General features: G+C 43.0%; 1 protein-coding gene across 3 annotated transcripts in view; it reads right to left on the bottom strand.

Moving 5' to 3' along the window:
* Positions 1 to 13,100, bottom strand: part of MAML3 (mastermind like transcriptional coactivator 3) — a 270,289-nt gene extending 257,189 nt beyond the window's left edge. For 2 of the 3 annotated variants that reach the window (XM_032108897.1, XM_032108898.1), the window contains exon 1: positions 11,527 to 13,097. In XM_032108897.1, the coding sequence (XP_031964788.1) occupies positions 11,527 to 11,970 (444 nt within the window). In that variant the 5' untranslated portion in view covers positions 11,971 to 13,097. Of the gene's footprint in view, positions 1 to 11,526 lie in introns of all 3 variants that reach the window. The other variant, XM_032108899.1, reaches the window with a different exon arrangement.
* Between the last annotated feature and the right edge of the window lie 11,796 nt (positions 13,101 to 24,896).

Genomic DNA, 24,896 nt, shown 5'->3' with positions numbered 1-24,896 from the left:
TTTACAATAGGAAAGATATTTCATCTTCAGCTTAAATACTGAATCTTGAAACATGTAAGAATTGTGTATTTATAAACAAAAAGCATCTCTGAAGATTATGAAATATTTTATGAGTCTGTTTGTGCTACATTCCTTACAGAGCCCTATGTATATGACTCATTGTTTTTCACTTACTGGCCTCAATTATCTTTCTACATTTACAAATGTCTAAGTTTATAGATGAAGAGCTTAGAAAACCTTCTCTTAAAAAAAAAGTCATATTGTAAAAGTAGAGAAAAAAACATAAGGTGAAGTACTTTGGTCAAAATTTGTTACAATTCTACTGTTGTTTGAGACAAGCAGTACAATTTGCTCCTTCCATCAAATTTAGGGACAAGCTAGCCAGTCCAAACCTGCTCCCATAAACCCTTTATTTGACTTCATGACATATTTTCACCATGTGTTCACTACTCACAAGAGATAAGTCACAGATTTGGGAAGTAAATAATTTTCAAACCAGAAACAATGTCTTCTCCACTAGTAACCACTAGCGAAACTTAACATATGGAACCCACTGCACTAGAAATACCAATATTGCTAATACTCTTATCTACCTGTTGTGCTAACAGGTTGGATTCTAGCAAGTGAGCTAATTCTGAAATAAAACATCTGAGAAAGAAGGAAAAACAAATAAACAAAAAATCCCCCCCAAAAAAACCCACTGAACTTCTTCATCACTAACTTATACTATTATTATCATATTGCCCAGACTTGGATTCAGATAGAAGGAAAATAAAAGTACTTGTGACTGTCTGTCTTGGACAAAGCTCCTTGCTTCAATGTTACCTCAAGTCCCATATGCAAGTCAAGACACCACAATGGTGGTAACTTTTTATGTGGACCTTTCATAATTATTTAACCTAGTTATTGTTCTACATGGAATTAAAATGAGCATAACACATTGAGGAGCCAAAAAAAAAAAAAAAAAAAGCAACCATTGTACTGTAAAGATCAAGCAAAATGATGTTTTTCCTTCTTTTATCAAAAGACCAAGTTTATCAATTTTCAGAAGGAATTAGCAAATAAAAAAAAAAATTAACACAAGCCCCCCTTTTTTTTTCCTCACATGAAGGACAGTTATCACCTAGCTGATACAAGTCCATGCTGTAGCCAACCAATGTCTTCTTCAGACTAGATTGGATTGAAAAGATAGTCTCCTCATCATCCTTTACACTTTGGATCATCACTTTGCTGTTAAGAGTACCTATAGAGTACCTTAAGAGTACCCATAACACTAGAAGACACTTCCAATAATGTTCTGCCTGATGGTCCATAAACTGTGTAAAGTATTTCACTCCCAAATTAACTCCAGCAATGCACCACAACTACCAGTCTTTCAACTGGCAGGTTGGAAAAGAGCCTTAAGGTCATCGAGTCCAACCATTAAGCCAGCACTGCCCAAGCCCATCACTAAACCATGTCCTTAAGCGCCACCTCTACATTTCTTAAATATCTCAAGGGGTGTCAACCCCAACACTTCCCTGGGCATCGTGATCCAATGTCTGACCACCCTTTCAGCAAAGAAGCTTTTCCTAATATCTAGAACTGGTTTGTCCATGGAAATGCATAGCTGCATTTCTATGCATGAATTCTGGGAGTAAAACTGCTGTCTTTGCAGAACTGTAAAGGACAGCAGATGCAAAATTACAGGAGATACTTTGAATTGTTGATCAATGTTATAAACATATATTGTAATATTGGCTTCTCGCAAGTATTAAGGTAGATATTATATACTGTTAGAAATGCTTTTTGCTGTGTGGATGTAGTTTTCTTTCTTTTCAGCAAGGATATTAGCAAGTGTGAGCAAGTAAGATAACCTCCAAGCGAACAGAGGATGAGGCCCAAGAAGCTGCTAATCAACACTTTGTCCAGAGAACGAAAGGGCCCAAGGGTACTCTGCCTGGAGAACTGGGGGGCCAGGAGGGCCCAGAGCCGCTATCACCGCTCTGCCCGGGGGGCAAAGAGGCCCAAAGCTGCTATCAGCCCTGACTGTCTGGAGAATTAAGAGATCCATCCTACTATCAACTCTCACCTAGCGAGCCCAACCCCAAGAATCAAAAGAAATAAAACCGCAAGGCAGAAGAATACGCATGCTCTAAAAAGGCGGAACCAAGGAGTGGCCATGCAGAACAGCTCCGGGAAAAGTTTGAATATGCATAAAGAACAGACAGTAAAAATGGTATAAAAAGGACTAACCTCAAGCATCAGGTGTGCTCTTGGCAGAGCACCAAGGCACCTGGCTGTTACCTTTTTGCTTTATTTTATGTGTCTCTTATTGTCTTTATATTAAACCCTTTAAATTCTCACAGGAGAGTGAACCTCGTTTTTCACATCAACTTGATTACAAGAGCTACTGAAGTTTAAAGCAAACTACATGGGACCTTCTGCCTCCCCTTTCCTCCAGTCCCTCCTCTCCAGTACAGCACCATGTACCTTCACCTCACACCTAAAAAACCCCAGTGTTTTCCTCCTAGACAGCTAATTTTCCTCCTACATTAATACCACAGGCAGACTGTAGGTGTAGGACTACAGCCCTGAGACTACCCTGTTTCATGGCAGCAAATTGTTTCTGCTGCTTCATCTAATTAACCCCAAGGCAGTATCATGTGAAGACGCCATTAAGTGGAAAAGAATATAGTCCATGCCCAACTTCCCAGAACCCCTGTCTGGGTGTAAGTAAATGGACACTTTATCACAGTGATAGGTGAAATTTTCAATGCTACTAGTCCAAACTAATTTTGGTTTTTCTATTCTACATTCACAATTCTCCATCCCCCCTACTAACTGCAGAAATTTTGCACAGCAAAAGTGTTACTGAGAAGGGCAGTAAACCTTACTGTGACCATAAAGTGGTTTTGTCTTGTAAATTAAACGGAGGAGAGAAAATAAATGTTTTTTGTTGTTGTTGTTTTACATGATGTAGAATACATATTAACATGGGTTAGAAAAAACAAGCTCCAGCAAAATCCTATGGGATGAAAAAAATGTAAAGCCAAATTCTCTCAGGTAAATTTTCAAAACTGTAGCAGTCCAGCCTTTAAAGCTTTCAGTGTACAAACTACTTGACACAAATCAGGAAAAGAAAAAAAAGAGATAAAGCACTACAACCTCAGCATGATATCTCCACTTTTACTGGAAGGCAAAGACTGCAAGCTCAGCCCAGAAACATGCAGTAATAGAAGGACCTACAGATTATTTTGAACCACCGCTTCATATCCAGCCAGGGATTACGTACCAGAACACTTCAGCCAATTTGGAGCTCAAATAATGTGACCCCCGTTCAGTTACAGAAATCTATAGTCTTCTGCACAAGTCCACTAAAGCCTTCAAAGCTACATTACCTGTTTTGATGACAACTAAAAATATGTATAATGAATAGCAACGCTTACCAAAAATATCATTAAAAATAGGTTATTTAATGTCAATAGCAGTTTTCCCTCTGCTGCCTCAGTTATGCACTGGAATGCAATCCAGAGAAATCAGAACAGCCACCAGCTCTGAAGACAAAAAGGAACAGCAGCACAGTTCACAGCTGAAATGGAATAATCCCTTTAGCAGTCCAAAGGCAACTAGTGCCAGCTAAGGCAGTCAGATTTAAAGTCACTTTTGCAGATACTAGAGAGTCTGAAATACAATATTCTGCATAAACAGAAGGGGTAGGGAATGTAACAGTTTCTTTTTTGGCAAAGCGCTGGTCTATCCTCCTTAATGTAAGGAATTACCTTAAATGATTAAAAAACTCCCATAGTTTCCAGAACTCTTCTACAATCTCATTTGCCATAGCCACCTCCCTTCCTCCTTTAGATGAAACACAAGGCAGAAGTGCCAAAACATCTCAGGAGACTGGATATGAGCTAAAGGAGAGAGAAAGAGGATGAATATGTAGAAAATGGGTACATATCAATGATTCTTAAACTTGTTGGACTATTACATCCCCTTTCACCATCAAAACTGATCATAAATCTTTTCACTTTGCCATGAAGTACAGTTTAAAAACCAGTGTTTAAGTACAGGTACTGGTTTATACAAACACACATACACAGGCATATGGGCTTCTTGTTGTGATGCTGCCCAGGGTCTGAGTAAGGTTAAAAACCAATTCTCTGCTTTTTTCTAAGGTACACAATATCCAAGGACTTTCTGAATTGGCCTGAGATTTTCAAAAGCATCATAAAGATGGTGCAGAAAAGCTACACCTTCACTGCAGCACTGAATAATTATTCCTCTGAATCTGAAGAGCAGAGGAAAATGAAGTTGAATTGTTCTATTAAACCTGAACTGCTCCTGTATGGCATACAGTAAAAGTAATGTAGGGAGGAGACAGAAGAGGGAAGAAGGGAGGAGGGGAAGAGGCACAGCCCCACCTTCCATCAGTGAAAGCACAACTCCACCAAGCTTCAGCTGATGAGAGCTGAGAACTTAAAGGACACTACAGAGCCCTATATGAAAACCCTACAGAAAGTGATTTAAAAAAAAGAAAAAGAAAAAAAATCCTTGACCTGTTGATCTTTCTATTTATTCCCTTATTTATTCTGAAAGTCATAAATTCAAACCTCTTTCCTACTCTGTGTGTGCTGTGGTTGTGAAGAACTGATAGCAAGCAAACAGCAATAGGTGATCTGTGCTACCAACAGCACTGCAGCATTAGCTTTAGCACTTTCACAAACTTCTAGAAAATGCAAAGTTCCTATGGGTGGACATACTTCTCTCAGGTCAACAGAAGATTGAACTATTCTTATCTCCTCACTAACTTTAATGGTGTGTGGTGGCAAACAAAATCAATCTGAAAGAGGGAAGTCTTGAAAGAAGGCAGCTCAAGCCCCCCTTCGTGTAAGCACAGAATTTCAGCAGCTGCAATCTTATTAACTACTGCAAGTTTAAAAAGACATTTTCTCTTAAGCCCTATGAAACTGAGTTTCAAGCATTCAGAAAACAAACAGGAGCAGTTTGTAGTGACTTTTGAGCTACAAATGTCGGGAAACTAAAATAAGTAAGAGGGAAGCAGAAGAGCTTCCCTCAAATCAAAGTTACATGATTTTGTGATTCACCAGCTTAGACAAACTAGGAAAATGTGTATTTCAAATTGTTAAGGCTCCCAAACTCCCTCTGAATGTACAAGCATGCTGCTTATCTGAACAGCCCGTGAGATCCCAGACTGGAAAACTGATTACAGGTTCGTAACTTCAGTCAGACATTGTACCTCACATTTCAATCCACAAAACAACACTCTTGAAGGATTCCAGTCAGCAGTTACTGGCTGTCAGGCCTGTTCTTAAACCTCTGCCAATCCCAGCACATCTCACATGAATTATACACATTGGAGTAATATGCAACTAAATGTCATATACATGCAAGTGTTTAAATAAAAATGAACCCTGACTCCTTTGCTACATACAGCCTCCCCTGTTTCAGTGTCTGTGCTCAGGAACAGAATTGTGCACTGACACTAGGTGTAACTTAACTGAGGCTCAATGTATGCAAGCATGCTTGAACTAAGAGGTCCCAGATGTTTATCCTGGGATAAGGGTGAAGTTTCACAAGAGGATTAAGATGTTGTAAGGCTGTGCTACCCATGGGAGGGAGTGTCGAACAAATGATGGATCTGATCCAGCTAAAAACTAACCCAGAAGAAAAGGAAAAAGTGTGTCTGCCCTTCCTACGTGCTCAGTGAACCTGCTGGCCATGGGGCTACACAAGCAAGAGCCACCCATAGCAAAGGCAGAAAACACAGTCCCTGACAAGAGCAGGAAAAAGGAGACTTCCTCAGGGGTGGCAGCTCAGGTTACACCAGCTGAAGCCATTTGTGAAGCCTTAAGCTTTAGGTCAAGTTACTGTAAATTGACATTAATTTTAATGCAAGCAATTGTCCTAACACAATCATATTTTAGTAATTTTGGCTCTGCATTAGCAGAACAAGTTTTTGATGTGTTCTAGACAAAGCTGTTCTTCCCGAACTTAACAATGCCTAGAACTTCACTGCAGGACTTTCAACACATTCTGTTTGGTCAATCTGAAGCTGAGATTTCACTATGACTGGATATCCTGTGTCAAAATACAACTTGCCCTGCTCCATCTATGGCTTGTAATAACCCAACCCACTATCTTTGAAAGGAACACACTTTCCATCAGAGCAATAAAGGTCATCAGAGGCTAGCAGTGCTTTAAGAGTCTCTTCATTCCTCTCAGTTTGCTAAACTGAAACCTTTTGTGCTGACTAGCTGCAAAAGGAGATCAGCACAAAAACTCCTTGTCCTAAAGGACGGTAATCACACAGAAGCATCAAGCGCGAGCTGGTATGAAAAGGAGAAAACAAGTGGGAGAGGCCTGTGGAGTAAGAAAGACACAGAGATCCACCCTCATAGGAAAAGGAAAATAAAAAGGGTTACACAATGACTCCTTCTATGATGCTTACGAAAGAGAAGGAGCATTGCTGGCCTGGGATTTAATTCTGGTATCATCCCTGTTGTGTATTTACTACTGACTTTACCCCTGTATGAACAAGATCAGACATAGCTTATTAACTGAAGAGATGCTTAATCCTACTTAGTCATCAGCCATGAGTAAGGGCTACAAGTATTTGACCTCTTGTGGAAAATAAAACAAAACATCTAAAAATTTATCTTCTTTTTTCATCTTTGCAATGCTAGAGAAATAGACTTTTCCTATAGTGTAAGTGATGAACTCCTAAGCACTGTAAAGTAAGTTGAATAGCAATATTACACAAGAAAGAACACAAGAAATGTGCTCAGGTTTGTGAACATACATACAAGTACATATTAAATACAGCAGGTGTAAGCTTTAACAAACTTCTCACAAGCCTGACAACGTTCTTTGGCACTCAATTTCATTACTGGCATTATCCATGAATCACTAAGACAAATGAAGATGTTCCACTTTGGATACCTTTTTCAACAAAAAGAAGAGACTGAGGTGGAGGGAGGAACTACTTTTCTGTGGTGGAATATCTATCAATAAGGAAGACATATAACCAAATTTCTGTAATTCTGGACATGCCATTCTATCCCAACACAGAGAAAGCTGAAAGGAGTGGCCTGCCCATCTTCCTTCCCTCAGGTAGAAGTTCAGTGTGATCACTAACTGCTGGAAGGCAGTGCATTAGCCCAGAATGGGTGAAGAGCAGGACTGGAAAATACCATGTATTTCCAGCCATGTTTTCTCTGTCTTTAAACTAATTCTGAATTGGCATAGTATGCTCTGGCAGGGGAACAGAAAAGATGATCTAATAGGTCATTTGACTTCTGTCACTAATTTTTCTGATCTAAATAACATTTTAGGTTTATGGTGTTTAAAACGCAATTTCCTAAGAACTGGGTTTAGGGTTAAAAATGGTCAGTAAGACAGTGGGTATCAAACCCACAATAATGCCAGATTAAAAAAAAAAAAAGTCTTGAAGAACCTTAAAATAGGAAAAAGTAACTCCAGTCTCTTTATACTTCACAAGAGAGCTCCAATGCAAATAAATGTGCACTAGAAGGCCATGTCATAATTAGACATGTCACCGGACAAAAAATGCACAACAATGTAAGAACAACAGTCACAGGGATAAGAAACAGAAGTGACATAATTTGCAGTATTTATTATGTATTTGGCTACTATATACTAAATATACATTATTTATTATTTATTCTGTATATAATGTGTGTATACACACACATACAACCTCTGAACCCCACACAATAACATGGATGCAGAGCCAAGAAGACTCTTGCACTGAAAGAAGGAAACAAGAAAGCAGATTAGCTCACGAAGAACCCCAGAACTGATATACTGTGTTGATATTTCCTGGAACCAATCCAAAGAAGAGCAGCAGAGTTTTGGATGAATAGCAAATTTTCCCAATACTTCCTCTGAAAACCAGGCTGGTACAGCATTTTAATAATCCAACTCAAAACCACAGAAAACAACTTTGGTTTTTGCCAGGTTGAACTGGGGTGAGGGGGAAAGGTCTCCACAGACATTTACAAACTATTTTAATTTCTGTGCACACCCCAATCTATGCCTGCGTGGGAGCAAACTAGTTCTGTAACCCACTGTTCTCCTCAATAGAAGAAGTTGAATTAATAAATCCAGGTATTTCAAAATTCAGCAAGTGAAAACTTTCTCTGTAACAAGACACAAATTCAGGGTAGATCAGCAACTCATGAAATACAGCCAAGCCTATGCTCCTACACCCCATTTTGACAAAAGGCTTCCATTGATAACTTCTTGTCAGTTGACATAGAGTCCTAAACAGTGGAAACTGCACAGTGCCTTCCATGAACTCCGGGAGGGTGCAGATTGTGGGGGTGGCAAAAAGAATCATTGTACAAACTGCATTGCTTGTACTCCATCCAGTAAAGAAAATCAGAGTGTGTTTAAATAATCATCTTCTAAAGATGTTTTTGGTGTTTTTACTCAGCTTGCTGGAGGGCACTCAGCATGTGTCAGCACCAGCTTCTGGGAGGGTTTGTTGGGTGACTGGGGATCAAGCACATCTCCTCTCCCTGCTCAGCATCTCTCAGTTTGGAGGACACACACACACACACACACACACACACACACACAGATACTACTTTCCTTTAAATTGCTTTGATTAAAAAAAAGAATTAGAAAATGCATTTCTTGCTGTTCTCATTGTGTTTGTAGTCATTTAATCCCAACAGCTTCTTTTCCAAATCATGTGTTAATAATCTGAGGAAAAAATTTAATAATGATTTTTGTGTGAAGAGTAAAGCAGTAGCAGATCTATGACTATTCCACTGTAAAACTCTCCACTGAAGTTTACCAGAGAATAAAGAAATTGAGAAAATCCCTAAATGTAGTTAACTTTTTTCTCACGTGATTAAAAAAAAAAAAAAAGTTAAATTAAGTTCAATTGTTTCACTAAATAAAAAGTATGATGCACATAAACAGTTATACTTACCACTCTGTTATGATTGCTAGAAATTAGGAAATTTGGGGGGTTGCATTTGGTTTTACTGCAAAAAGCATTTAAGTGTCTTAGAGAAAATGCTTATCAACTGCTTTAGAGTAATTTCTTGGATTTTAAGTATTGCTTTCATGTTCCCATGGATGTTCCCCAATGTTCTTAGACATGAGTCAAAATTCGTAATTAACACTTTACAAGTGAAACAAATCAGATGATGTTTCTAAATTTTTTTGCAACATCTGTGTATTTCCTTTAAAAAAAAGGAAATGGGTCTTTTTTTGTAATAAGGCAGTAGAATTTATCTTTTTAAGATTAAAAGCATAGGGCACATTGAGTATATTTAAATAACATGAAGATCATGGCACAGGAATTGAGTTACAATGAATTTCATAGCAAACTACCTCTTAATTAGGCTACTCTTAGCTCTTCAAATGTCCCAACCTAAAAGAATCTAATAACAGTGAGAGCTGAAACTGCACTTCCTCCTTTTGTTATTTTGTTTCTACAACTTTCATATTATAGCTTTGGCTTTCCGTCTCACATTTTCAAGGGAAGACCAATGACCTGCCTATCTAAAAATCCTGGCTTTAATGCTTGCTTCAGCACCGGGGTTTGAGAATAAGGGGAAAGGACAACCCACCACTAGCCTGGGCCCAAAAGCACTGGAACTGCTCTGGAGCTGGACGGGGACACAGGGCACCACAACGCTGCCCTGAAGAGAGGTTATTCTGAGAACGTCTCCTCAGCCTCCAGTCCCTTTCCTGTATCTTGTGGAAACGAGATGAGATGTGAAAAGGGATCTAAAGACAGTCGGGCTGACGAAAAGCTAGTCCCCTGCTCGTGGGGTTTAGGGAGTGACTCTGTTGCTGTCCCGGGAATAGTGTAAGCCGAGGCCAAGTACTGCGCTGCAGCGTGTATTTAAAAGCTTCGGTCCTAAGGAAAGGCGCCAGAAGGACATGGTTATGCCTCGCTGGTAACATCAGGAAAGCAACAAGATGTCAGTGAGGTCGTTCTACTTCCTGTTTGCGAAGCGCACACGCACACACTCCGCCACCCCCGCCGCTTTGTGCGGCTCCTGCCCGTGCTCCCCCCGGCCCCGCTCCCTCCGCATCCCGCTGCCCGCCTCCCGGCTGGCCTCGACTGGAGATGCGCCGGGCTGCCGGGGGTTGCGCTCCCGGGGAGGCCAGGAGGCGGGGGCAGTGCTCGGCGCTGAGCTTTTGTTTGCCGCTGGCGGAGCGATCCCCACCTCTAGCCACCCCACCGTGAGGAAGCGGGGTTGGGGGCAGGCAAAGCGCCCAGCAGGGCAGCGGGAAGGGTGCTGCCCGCCGGGCTGCGCGGCGTCCCGCAGGGGAGGAGCTGCCCGGCACCGAACCGTCACTGCGGCCGGGGCTGGGCACGCTCGCCGCGGCCCCGGAGAAACACAAGGCTCCCTCCTCTCACGTACGGGGGGGCGAGAGGAAGAACCACCACCGGGATTGCCGCCACCCCACCGCTTTGTCAGAGAGACCTCCCCCGGCGGGGGCCGGCAGCAGCTGCCACCCTGCTGGACCCTCCCGCACGGCCGCGCCTCCCCGCGCAGCAGGGGAAGGCGAGAGGGAGGGACGTGCGAGGCTTGTAAACCAGACCCTGTGATCGCACCTCCCCTCCTCCCCGCCCGTCTCCACCGCCCATTGTACGCCCGGCAGACGGCGGGGACCCAGCTGCCCCGTGCCCGCCCCCGAGCGCTGGGCACCCCTGCCCCCAGCGCGGGGACACGTCAGGACACACACGCGTGTCTCCCGCGGCAGAGCCGCCCGCCTGGCCCCGCCGGCCAGGACGAACACCACCAGCCCCCCCCACCAGAACGACTGACGGCCGCGACCTGCTATAAATAAGGCTCTGGCGGAGCGCGGGGCCCGGCGCCCCCCGCACCTCCTCTTATTATTCATTATCGGTGCACCCTGGGAGTGGGAAACTCCGCTTCCTACTTGCCGCTACGCTCCTACCGGCTCAGCCCCCGCCCCCTTCCCCCCATCCGCTCTTCGCTAAGCTCCTTAAATCCCAAGGAAACTTTGGGAAGAGATTCAGCTCGCGTGGGGAGCCGAGCTGCTGCACGCCGGGGCAGCCCAGGCGAGAAACCTGCCCAACTTTTCCTCCTGCCGCCAGCCCAGCCTGCGGAGTCACCTTCCACCTTCCTCCGCGGCGGGATTTAAAGGCGGCCAGCCCCCTGCACGGAGAAGCCGTGGCGAAACACGCACGCACGCACACACACACACACAAAATCCTCCCCCGGCTCTCGGCAGCCCGCGGCGCACGCCCGGCACTGCTCCTTCCCCCTTACCCCAGAGCAGGTCTACCCTTTCTAAAGGGACGGGGAAAAAAAAAGTTTGTCCGCTCCCTCCACCCCAGCCCGTGAGAAGTTGCTCCCGCCTGCCCGTCTCGCCAGAGACCCTGCCACCGCCTAAGTTGAGTCGAGCCCCGTTCCCCTTGACAATCTACGGGGCCGACCTCCAGCTCATCCCGGCGAGCGACGCGGAGTGGACAGCGACCCCTCCGCCTCGCGGCCCGCATCCCCTTACCATGATCAGCGTGTGGTTTCTCTGCTCCGCCGTGGCGGGCTCAGCATCTTGCTGCTGTTTGCTCTGGTGCTGCTGCTTGCTGCCGCCGCCGGTGCCCGTTTTCTTGGCCCTCTGCTCCAGGGTCCGCTGGTAGAGGCTCACCGTGTCCCTGCGCTCCAGCTCCAGCTGCTCCGCCTGGGCTTGCTGGTACCTGCTCTCGCAGTTGACATGGTGCCGCCGGCAGCCCTCGATGCGCTGCCTCAGCCGCTCCACCACCGTGCTGTGCTTGGGAATGCCGCCGCTATTAGCGTTATTGTTACCGGGAGCGGCGGCAGGAGGGCCATGGGGAGTGCTGTTAACCCCGATACCGGCCCCGCCGGCCCCGCTGAGGCTGCTGTTCAGGTTATTGTTGATGCAAATACTGCTGCCATTCGCGGCGGCAGCGGGGGCTGCAAAATCCCCCATCCTCGTCCCCGTGCACACTATTTTGGTAGAACTTTTTATCCTACACTTCACACACACGCAGTCTCCTCTGGGGTCCTGATGGGATACTTTTTAGAGAACGGGGGAGGGGGGGGAAGGGGGCACCATCATGTATCAGGGAAACAGCGATCCCAAGCAAATGTTTCTGTTTTCCCCCAGCCAATCCCTCTCGAGAAGCTCCAAAACATTAAAAAGAGAGAAGGAAGGGGGGAGGGAAATAAAGAGAGAAGGTGCTAAAATGTTATCGCCAGCCACACAACCGACCAACACACACACACGAAAAGCACAACAAACTAAGCAGCAGCAATTCGGGTTAGCAAACTCCAGGAGATATCAGACCAGCTCCTTTCCTCCTCTTTCTTTTTTATAATCCATTATTTCAAAACAGATTCCATGAGATTTCCGGAGATTTTGCCAAAAGCCTTCTCTCCCCATGGATAAGGAGAAACACGCGCCCCTCCACATGCACACATATATACACCCGTTCACGCGCACGTTCGCACACACACATCCAAGCAGAGGCACACGCTGGGCACACGCGGCACACTCACTCGCACTCCCCGGCATCAAAAGACAGGCAAAACCGCTTGCTTATTGTATTTTCCTTCTGGAAAAAAGTTTTGGTGTTTATGCCGCACCGTGTTCGCAAAGTACTTTGGCTGCTCAGTTGCATTTCAACAGGAACCTAAATAGCAAATCCTCGGGTTGGGAGAAGTAAACACATGAACAATCCGGACCGAGCTGGAGAGAAAAAAAAAAAAAAAGAAAAAAAAAAAAGTAGCGCTCTGAAGTCTCTGCCAAACGCCGAGCTGATACAGCCTAGCGCTTTGCTCTGTCGTGCTGGCTGCTGCTCCTCCTGCCACCATCACAATGATCAAATGCTTTCCTCCTCCACCTCCTCCTCCTCCATGCCAGCGGAGTGATATCAGGACAGGAGCGCTCAGTAAACACCGCAGCGGCAGCAGCAGCGGCGGCAGCAGCTCCTCTGGGCCGTGAGGCAGACCCGGGGACAAGGTGCAAAACCCGGCACGGACGTCGCCCAGCAGGAGCGGACATGGCGCTTCCCCCCTAGCGCTCACGCCTGCCGGCGGCGGCGGCGTGGGGCGGGCGGCAGCGAGCGGGGCCCGACACCTGCCGGCCCCACGGCCTCCCCGCACCGCGGGGGCGGGCGGTGCCTCCCGGCCGGCACACGGGGCCCGGCGCCGGCTGCGGCGCGCCGTGCCCGCGCTCGGGGCCGGGGCCGAGCTGCCGGGGCCGAGCTGCCAGGGCTGCGGGCGGGCGCCGGGGGGCGCAGGCGGGGGCCCGGCGGGCAGGCGGCCGCAGCCGCGCCCGAGCGGCGTGTGCCGCCTTTCCCTTCTGTGTCAACTGTTGCATAATGAATGGCAGCGGAGCGCGGAGCCCTGCGCCTCCCCGGCACGGGGCTGAACTTTCTATTTTAAACAACAGAAGAAACATGACACGTTGGGCAGGAACATTTTTCCAAGCGAACGGTGGCTGCCTCCATATAGAGCGCGGGTGATTAATGGATCAAGAATAACATCCCGGGAATGTAGTTTTAAACTATTTTGCAGACAAAGCCATCGCACCCACAATTGTCATTAATGGTTATTTTCTACCTAGCCCTATGAGAAATGCACTTCCAATTTTTTTTTAAATACACCTATATAGAACAGAATTATCTCAGAGAGACACCTTTGTTCTTTAACATGCAGCTGATATAAAGAAAATTGGGAACTCATGCATTAGTCATGAGATCTGATTTAAACCATCTTCATTTTTGCCACTGCAGATTAGCATAGGATACTATTTCTAAGATACAGTGGCAAAGAGCAGTCTTTGTCTTCTTTAAGTGCTCAGCAGTATGAAATTTGGGGGTGATTTCATGCCTATGGCCACAATTCATGACTATGTTGAGATGAAACATAATAGTGGACAAATAAAAATAGCAATTAGTACCTTCCCTACGTTGGGACTAACAAACACGTCTTCCCCCCAGAGAAAAACCCAACTTTTCTGTAGTATCAGTTTGAGAACCACAGTGCAGATACTCAAAGTTCTTCATGATCATAGATTACTACTTTATCACAGAACAAGCAGGGGGGAAACACAGCTCTGCTCAGAAGCAGCATAAGAACGTGGGGAAACTGCAATCCTGAGTCAGTTATAGAGATTCGTGCCTCTCAATTTGGAGACGGGGGATGTGTTGTACACTCTCCAGTAACTACTGAATTGAATAGTTAAGATTCAATGTAAGAACAGAAAAAGGAGGAAAAAAGAAGGGGGGGAGGGACTTGAAGTTTGGTGGGTTTTTGTTGGGTTTTTTTTGTTTTGTTTTTGGGGTTTTTTTGGTTGTTTTTTTTTTGGTTTGGTTTTTTTTTTTTGTTTGTTTTTTTGTTGCTTTTTTTTTGTTTGTTTTTTTTTAATTGAAATGGAAAATGCAATCACGCCAGGAAGGAAGAAGGCTGTGAAGTACGTTTAACTTGGAGCGAGTACTTTTTGGATTCCTCCGCAGTGCCCCCTGCAGCCCGCAGCTCATGTGCGGCAGCCTGGCTCCACAGGCTGGGCAACACTCGAGTCCAAAAAAAGCAGCATTTCTTATACCCACAGGGTCAGAAATACATGTAAAAGCTGTGGTTTTCTTACAGACTGCATTTTTGGTGCATTTTACAGAAGCTGTCTTCTTTTCCTACGACTACAATTAATAGCGTTTTTCAATCTCTATAAAGTCCCACAAACACACCTTAACTTCCAGTATATCATTTTGGCAGCTGTCAACGTGGTAATTTTTAAATGTATGCTGTATTGCTATAGAATTTAATTCCAGCCTATTAAAATTTTTTCGTCTCTCAGTTATGCGCCTTGGTTCTGCCAGGCTTCACAGCCCAAGGGTGATGATTTGAGTAAAAAAAGTTTTGGAGCAACCAGTGCTTACTGTTAGAAGTTTTGCAAACAAATAAATCACCAGTTTTGTGGAAATAAAATCCCAACCAACCAAAGAAAAGAAGAAAGAAAACAAAACACAACCCCTCCCACAAGAAAACCTCTCCATCTGAATACATTCAAAAACCATTTGATTCTTATTAGAAGATTTTTTTTCATTGGCTGAGGTTAAAGCTGAGCAAATATATACCTATTTCCCCACTCATTTTAACAGCACAGTGCTGATTCTTGCATTATTCTACAGTACAACTTTTTATAAGATAAGGCACTCCTTCCTATATCTCAAAACAATCAACAGAATCAGCATTTCATAAAAAATGGCAGTTGTCCTCTGTTATTTTACAGGTGTCATCCAGCACCTAAGAGCTAACTAAAATTTTTCTTCTGACAGGAGGCTGACAGGAGAAGTCAAGTATTGAGTGGCAATTGTAAAATAGCATAATAGAGATAAGATTTCACAGTTCATTTTTGCATCATTTGTTTTAAGGACACTTACATAAACAATTACCAGCTTCTAAAAAGCTGAAGTAAAATGAGCTATTTAGTGAACTATTTAAATTCAATTTTTGTGAAGGGCAACACTTCTGCTAAGCCTCTGAGTCCGAATAAATAAAACCAGGAAACAAATCCCTTGTATTATAGCCTGGGCAATGCAAGAAATAGATCTCAGTTTTGTTCTAACTACTGATTATTGTCATTAAAGCAGATGTTATTCACAACCTTGACTAAACAATTCTGTTCTGTAGTCAGACACCAGCACAGACTCACTCATGATCGTGTGTGCTCTTACTTTTATGACCATGGACTTACAAACACCTCTTCTGTAGGAATTCACTTTGCATGCACAAATGTGTTTATTTGCTCTATAACCCTTTTTTTCCTGTCTGCACATCAGCTTTGGAATATTATCTTCACAACTGGAATTTTAAAAGAATGAAATCTATCAGAATTCTAAATGATGTAAGATGAACTTGCTGATGGCAGCAGATGAACACTAATGCCTACCGATATCAGCTGACAGGACACTAATTACCAGTTACAGAAGATGATTGCTTGGTGAGGGATCTATTCAGTGAGTTTTGAAAAATTATAAAGCACAAGCGTGATCTGTGAAAAGATACGCAGTATGAAAATATAGCATACGTTCTCAAGATGATTATCATGACAGAGATCTGTCTAATTAGGAAGAAACTATTTTAATGCTAAGATATGAAAGAGCCCAGCTGGGAGAGGAATTTAGAGGAAGACACAGAAACATGACTGTTAAGCTGACAGCAAGTGCAGTCTAAGCATGTTCCAATGACAGCTTCTAAAAAAAATTTCATCTCAGCATTTAATCAATAGTGGTTTCAGAACAAGCACAGCCTTACAGATAATCTAGCTAGTCATATTAGTGGGAGGGGCTCCATAAAAAATACAGAAAAGATGCCTTCGCAGAGCAACATACCACTCTCCTTTGGTCAGCTGAGCTAGAGGGTTATTCAGTCAATGGGCAACATGAAGAATACCACAGTGAGGACAAATGGGAATCCCGCTCTATTAGAAACCACACTTTAGTTCCTGGCACTGCCAGTCAGCTTGGAAACTCCAATCATTGTGACAGCAAGTTTCAAACCATCCTGGACAAGAGACTAACATTCAGAGGGGCCACCTGGGCAGAAATCTTTCTGAAAGCTCCTACTATAATTAAATGGTTTATGTCTAAATCAGTGGATGACATGGTGAAACAGGCGCCTGCTGGAAGGCAAACCTAGAGGCAACCACACAATGTGTTCACTGAATAACTTTGAACTTCTTGGGTCTGCAAGGAGCAGCTTTATTACATATTGGAAAGTGTTTCAGAGGATTTCTGCTGTAGGTTCTCTTGGACACAGTGCTACCTAACAGCATATCAGATGTGCTTCCATTACTACCACAAGCTACTGAAGTGCATGTTGTCTAATACATCCGTAGTCAAAAAAAGAATAATAATAATAACGTCATTTGGAGAATAGTTAAAGGAAAACCGTATATTGAGGGTTGACTGAAAACTAAAAACCCCACAACCTCCATGAATAAATGTATATGTGAAATCCAACTACAGCATGGCACAAATTCTCATGACAGTTGGGGTGACCCCAAGCTGTGGCTGTCAGAACATCCAGAACTGTAGGAATTCTTCAAGGGATAAACTGGGTCTGGAGCAAAAAGAGTTGCTCTAAATAGTTAAGGAAAAAGTCATCAAAGCTTCAGAGGAACATAAGAACAAAATAATAAAGGGAGGAAGGGGAAGCAACAAAGAAAATCAGAAAGCAAGTTCAAATTGCAAAAGGCAGATATTTAAGGCACTGCAGGAAGTGGAGACATCAGTCTGTGTAAATACAAACAAAACCAAAACACCCTCCAAACAAATTTTCCAGCTTGTACATGTCAAGTTGTAGAACATGGGGAATCCAAATCAGAATCTTTATAAAATCTTTCCAGTTGTGACCAATACTGAAAGCCCCAATTCAGCAGTTATTATAACAGGACAGGCATATGGACTGAGATACACACATACCTAAGTACTCTGCTTGAACCAGGGCTGGAAAAATATGGAAAGGCATGCAAAATGTGGACTTGTTCTCTCCTGTTCTGATTACAGATATGCCACAATAAGAACATAAAAAAGAAAAGTAAATGCCATGAATGGGCATTGTTATCCACACACTATCCTGTCAGATTACTGTTATTGCCATTCATCTTAGTTTAGGAAGAATTCAGAGAATTAATCCTGATATGCCACAGTATGTCCTTCTGTTAATTTGAAGCTCTAGTTTTGATGCTAACAGCTGTAGGAGATATCCATGGAGACAGCTAGCAGAGACCTTGAAGGGGGAAAGGAAAGTCATCACTCAGGCACAGGCCCCATCTCAGCCTTTGATCTGTCACACTGATCTCAAGAGAATAACTGGGGGAGGCAGGGGAGTGGAAAGGATACAATGAGAAGAAAGGACACTAAGAAAAATCCCAGAGAGACGATTCTGGAGATTCCTTGAAGCTTTCACTAGAAAGATACAAGAAGGAACTTAAATTTCTTTAGTCACTCTTAAACTGAGCAGCCCACTGCTTCTCAGTAATGACTGCCCCATTTCAACTTAGCCTGAATTCGCAGGGCAATAAACAAAAAATCCCGTGTCACTGAAATCAAATGCCCAACTTTGGTAATGAGGAAGCAGTCACAGGAATTTTTTTTTTCCTCCAAGGTAATTCTGTATAGATGTCAGCCATTTATAAGAATTCCAGTGTGAACATGATCACTTTGAATTTTTTGAGCCAGAAGAAAGACTGAAGCTACTGAAAACTATCATTCATCCTCCTTCATATGGGAAACTGAAAACTGTTCGGCAATCCTTGGCATAATCAATCAAGTTCAATATTTGAATAGGAACATTTTTATAAATTCTTAAATTACAAGGAATTAGAAATAAAGGGTACTTTTCCAAAGTGGTAATTTTTTGTAAGTTCAGTCTTCAAGAAAGAGAAACACAATGTTTTCCTCCCTGGGCCAATGTGCTGACTGACAACAGCCATTGTTTCACTGCAACTGCTAGAGTTTACAACCTACAAATAAACCTTTGTATCACATACATTTAAAAACCTGTATTAAAAGTACATCACTGAGGTTGCAGTCTTGCAATGAGTTTAAAACCACCAAAATCAAAGCACTTGTGCCATCTTTTGTTGGCTTCCTTGCACAATCCACAGCATGATGAAGTCTTCAAATACATCGTTACACACTGTTTTTCCACAGGATGTTTGTTTCATTCTGTACGCAGAATCCCAGTACTCACCAGTGAGGAGCTATTTAACACATTTTTTTACCTTTTATCTCCTCATATCACCTCATGGGTATTTACTAATTTAAACCCTGTTCATATACATTCATTTCCTAAGAATGGCTGCCGCTCCTTCTCCTGAGTGTTTCACTTGTACCAATAAACTGATTTTCACAATCCACAGCAAGTGAGAAGACAGTGCTCTTACACTGGAGAGTGGAGATTGAGAAGAAGGAAATTAAGCTTAAGAGGTTTTGCTAAAATGCCCCAATTGAGCTTATTTTTTATAAAGGCTTACACAACTCAGAGCACACTATATTTTTAAGAGCAGCCCACATCAACTTCAGTTGAATCTGTAGGTTCTTAGCATTTCTGCCAGGCAGAACCCTCTTCTCAAGTGAGGTACCTGAAGAATGAGGAATGCAATTAATGATCATCTGCAAAAAGCAGAGTTCGTCTGAACTGAGTAGCATCATGTAAGAAAGCTCAAACATTTAATCTCAAACACATACAGTTCAGTGAATTACAGGCAAAACCAGAAATTAGACCTTACAGGAAACAAAATACTATATGCTGGTTTTCAATAATATTTTAAAAGAAATTTTTTCATTCTATTTTTTCTGTAGACACACCTTTCAAATAGGTTTTGCTGCAGCTAAGTCAAAACATGCTGTATTCAGAAAGTACTGCTCAGGGAAAGTTTATGTGAAGCCAGAAAATGTTAAAGAGATAAGACATTAGAATAATAAGAAAAACCCTAAAAGGATACAGAAAAAATCCCTGATCATGCTTGGTCATATTAACCAAAATACAAAACAAGTAACTGTTAGCTACATTAAAAACCAAGCCTGTGTGCAGGCTATTTCCAGAGTCACAGAAGTTACTGGACAACATTCTTCAGAAGTCTAGGACGCCTCCAATCTTAGCTCAGGCTTGCAGCTAATGGTTTGCAGCAAACAACAGCTGATTAGATTCCAGTTAGGGAAAAAATCCTTCTCCTAGTATGAATAGTGACACTTAAATAGATTACTGTATTGGTTTTGCACTGCCTGGTTTTTGGTAGCAGGAGGGCCACAGAGATGGCTCCTGTGAGAAGCTCCTGGAAACTTCCACGATGTCCAGCAGAGCCAATCTCCGATGGCTCTGAAAGATGGACACTCTGCTGGCCAGAACGGAGCCAATGAGAGAGGTTGGTAACGCCTCTGTGATAACATATTTAAGAAGAAAATCAAAACGAAGTCACAGGTTTTTGCTTCTAGTCAGAGAAGAGGAGGAGGTGAGAACATGTGAGGGAAACAACATGGAGACACCAAGGTCAGTGGAGAAGGAGGGGGAGGAGGTGCTCCAGGTGCTGGAGCTGAGATTTCCCTGCAGGCCGTGGTGCAGACCATGGTGCAGCAGCTGTGCCCCTGCAGCCCATGGATCCATGGGGGATGCAGAGATCCACCCACAGCCCATGGGGGAGGTGCCCGTGCCAGAGCGGGTGGATGCCTGGAGGAGGCTGTGATCCAGTGGGAGACCCGGTGGAGAGAGAGGGCCCCTGCTTCCAGGCTGGAACAACCTGTCCTTGGAGCACTTGTCCTTGCACCCCATGGAAAGAGAGAGCCGCGGTGCAACAGTTTTGGGAGGACTGTGTGCTCCTGGGATGGACCCACAGCGCAGCAGGTGCGGTGTGGCTGCTGCTCCTGAGAGTGGAGCCACGTTAGGGAAGTTCATGGAGAACTGTCTCCTGTGGGAGGGACCCCATGGCTTCACAGGGGAAGACTCCTCTCCCAGAGCAGCAGAAGGAAATCTCAGTGATGAACTGACCAGACACCCACATACCCCATCTCCCTGTGCTGTTGGTGGGAAGGAGGGAGGGGCTGGGTGGAAAAGGTATTTTTTTATGGGCTTATTTTACTTCTCATTATCCTCCTCTGATTCTGTTAGCAATAAATTCAATTTTTAAGTTTAAATTAAGCTTGTTTTGCCCTTGAAGTGTTTCGTCCTGGTCCTTATCTCAAGTCATGAAGCCTTAATTTTTTTTTTCTTTCTCTCCTCTGCCCAGCTGTGGTAGGGGAGGGTGAGCGAACAACTCTCATGGCTGCCTGGTGCTGGGCCAGTGTCAAACCATGACAATTACATATGAGGCCATTGAGTCTCCGTCATCGAAAGCTTTAAGGAACTGGTTAGAAAAATTTGCCACTAAGGACACAAATGTAATTGATTTTGCCATGGAACAAAGTGGTGGATTAGGTTCTTAAAGTTCCTTCTGGTCCTAAATTCTCATAACATTACATTTACTTAGGGAGCTTGAAAGCCATAAATATATTAAAGCTGTTAATAACTTCATTTATTTAATTCTGACTTTGGAGTACAATGACCACAGGTCCATCTAGCACAGTGTTCCATCTCCCACAGTAGCCACGGGAGTGGACACTCAGGAAAAAAAAGAACAGGGTAAGCACATACCGACTCCCAGCCTTCAAACATTTTCAAGTCAGGTTATGTGATTTATCTAGTTAGTGGACTCTACAGCATCTCTTCAAAAGTTTTTTCCAGTCTCTCCTTGCCTCTTTACAAATTCCTTGATCCAGAAAGTCATTTGAGGAGTACCACCATAGGTCCACATAGGCTGTCTGAAGAACTAGTTCCTCTGGTTTGTTATGAATGAAGATCTTACTAACTTCCAATATCCTTCATGCTTCTATTAGAAGAGCCAGGGAAAAGTCAATCCCACTCTACTTTTCTCCAGACCTCTTCTTCCCTTCCCATTATGTCATGTGTTTTTCCAAATAAGATTCTTGGATATTCAGTGGATGGGGTTCCTTGCATGTTGTAATGGCAGTCACAGTATACCTCTGACCATCCTTGGTCATCTCTGAATAATTTCAGTTCTGGAGTATCCTGTCCAGATAAATGGACCAGAACCCTGGATTTTTACAGCAGCATATGGACTTGAACAGACTTGAACAAAACAAACCTTTCTGGTCTGTTCTCTCTTTACTTAGTCATTCCTAACCTTTTTTTTTTTCTTGAATTACTACTACTAAGTGATATTTTCATGGAACTGTCTATCATAACGCAAAGGTCTTGTTCCTGAAGACCTTTGGGTCAGCTGAGAAATTATCCAAGATGTGAAGATAGAATTATTCTTACCCAAATGTACCACTGTACAATTATCTACATTGAATTGCACCGTGTTTTTTCTACAGTCAATCTTTCTGCAGGCTATGCAGTCTCCTTCATCCTTACTGCCTTGCATAACCTCCTATAGTCAGCAAAGCTCTGTCACCTTGCTGATAACCTTCCTTTTTCAGGACATTTAAGAATATATGGAATAGTATGAAATTCTGCCTGTGTTCTCCCTCCTGCACAAGAACTGACCATTTTCCTCCATCCAGTGATGGTCTATCTTACATTCCCATATTTTAAATAATATTCTCATCCATTTCAGCATCTTCCTTCTTATGCCAGTGACAGTTTTGTGTTGCGTGGTTTTCCCAAAACATCTTAATTTGGAAGTTCTGTCAGATGTCTTTTAAAAGTCTGAGTTGACTCTATCAGTCAGATGATCCTCATTTATGTATCACTGATCCCTTTTGAAGAACTCTGAGAGCTTTATTAACTCTCATTGATAAGATAATTTTGTTCAGGTAGATACTAATTCTCTCTCTTACAATATCTAGTCATTCACCTGGAACAGACATCAATTTTAAGTTGCTGGATACCCTTGAACCTTTCTTAATGATGGACACCACATTTGACACCTGATTTTCATGTACTGAGAAATAGTGAAGAGACGTTACATCCTGCTTTTAGTAGGTATTGCATCCCTCAGTTCTCTTAGAATTCATGGCTAAATCCTTCAGATCCTGGAGATTCATATGCATTCATCTGCCTTTTGTACCATTACCCCTTCCAGGTATTTCAGTTTCAGAGACAGTCTCTGCCAAGTTCCCGGAATACCCCAAAAGGGCTCTGGAAAGATAATTTCCCTGATTTCCTCTGTGTTGGGTTTGTGTGGCCAGGTTTTGGTAGAAAGGGAGGATTACAGGGGTGGCTTCTGTGACAAGTTGTCAGAAGCTTTCCCTGTGTCTGATGGAGCCAAATCCCAGCCAGCTGCAAGATGGACCCACCACTGGCCAAGGCTGAGCTCGTCAGTGATGGTGGTAGTGCCTATGGGGACATGTATTTAAGAAGGGGAAACAACAAACCCTGCACAACTGCAGCCACAGAGAGAAGTGAAAATATGTGAGAGAAACAACTCTGCAGACACCAAGGTCAGTGCAGAAGGATGGGGAGGAGGTTTTGCCCATGATGGTAATGGGTGAGTGATCTCTCCCTGTCCTTAACTCATGAGCCTTTCATTGTATTTTCTCTTCCCTGTCCAGATGAGGAAGGCTGTGATAGAGCAGCTTTGGTGGGCACCAAAGCACTGTCAGAGTCATCAAACCCCATCTTCCACAGCAAACAAAGAATATAAATTGTTCAGCTTCTCTCCAGTGACTTTCCCCTCCCTGAGAGTTCAGTTTACACCCTTGTCATATTCAGACTCACTGACAAATTTTTCCTTCCTGATGGACTGAAAAAGAATATTGACCAATTTTTGATTCTCACTAGTTGGGGCTCAGACTCATAATAGTTATTAGAGTGTATCTGTCAGTGTTTATGATACTTTGGTTTGTTGTTTTTTTTTTTCACTTGCATATGTCTTTAGCTTTTGGAAGAACACCTTCTTTATTTCTGTTTCCTGTTTGGCCATGACTGCTTCTTTGTACTTCAGGCATGTTCAGTAAATGGTGTGTATTGGCCCTCTGCTGCCTGTTGGGTGTCCTTCTGTAGTCTTCATCTTGCCTTTATGGATTTAATTGTCTCGTGTGCAATTCTTTTTCTGTTCTTGGTACACTTTCTCATTTTCACATAGTTCCCCCATGTTGAAATGAACACAACAGTAGTGGGCATTTTGACCTCTATTGCTCCCCAAAGATATGGAATCCAAGGGTGCTATGTCATTCTTGAAGAGCAATCTTAATGTTCAGCAAGATAGATATGTATATATGTGTATATATGCTTATGTATGTGTGTATGTATTCATTATACATAATTGTGCAAATTATATCTATAGGGCAGATGTGGCTGGTAAACAGACAGACAACTGCAAAAGGCCTTCTGGTTTTCCTGGATGTAACCAGACATAATTGAGGGTTCATTTGTATCTGTTCTGATTCCTGAGTTTGCCTGAAATATACACTGATAATAATTAGCATTTGTTGCATGTGGTTCTCAGACCTTTCTGAGTGTCATTATTCCTCTTTGCAGAGCATTTATGAGCCACAGAACAGAGAAGTGGTAAAAGACAGTACCTGTTATTCTTCATTTCACTCTGCTACCTATATTGGCATCGCCTTTATTTATTAGGATCCCAGACTTTGTAAACTACTGCAGGCACTGCTTTCAAATTGCTATTATAATTATAGTTGATTTTATGTGGAAAACATGCCCAGATGAGGTGTTTACATCCTTATTTCCAGTCCTTCTTTCACCTGTATATAACAAATATTTGTGTTGTAACAATGTAACATAGAGTGATTTTCATGCAACAGATATTTTAAGGTGACTTGTTAACTTTTTAAGCATGTTTAGTATTTGATAGCTCATCAAGGCATTCTGATTGAATAAGGTGATACAGACACAACATTCATGTTGTTGGGCCTTTGAGCTCATCAGTGTTCCCATGACTCATGTGGGACATATTCTAGAGAAATCCAGCATTACCTACCAAAACCACTAAAGCATTATCTTTGCGGAAGCACATAGTCCATAAACAATACCTGATAAAATAAGACATAAATAACAGCACTTTTAAATTTTCCAGGGTATAGCATCGATACCTGTATGTATAGATTTGTTCTTTGCTTAATTCTTGTCCTGGGAGATACACAGTAATTCATTTTCCACTTCACCTGTCTGCCTCCCATTTCTCCTATTAATCTATGTTATTCATCTAGTTTTTTAAGCAATATTTTGATACCAAGGCAAGTTCTGTGTCACATACCATCTCAAGCTGGAATATTCAGCAGCTACTCCCTTTAACCCTATTATACCAGTTTTGTCCCAAGTGCAGCTATGCACAATGCCAGCTGAAAAAAAATAAATCTTTCTTTGTGGGGTTTCCTTGGTGTTTAATGG

Source organism: Corvus moneduloides, chromosome 5 (assembly GCF_009650955.1).
Source record: "Corvus moneduloides isolate bCorMon1 chromosome 5, bCorMon1.pri, whole genome shotgun sequence".
Classification (NCBI taxonomy): Eukaryota; Metazoa; Chordata; class Aves; order Passeriformes; family Corvidae; genus Corvus; species Corvus moneduloides.
This window is presented reverse-complemented; position numbering and strand designations above follow the sequence as displayed.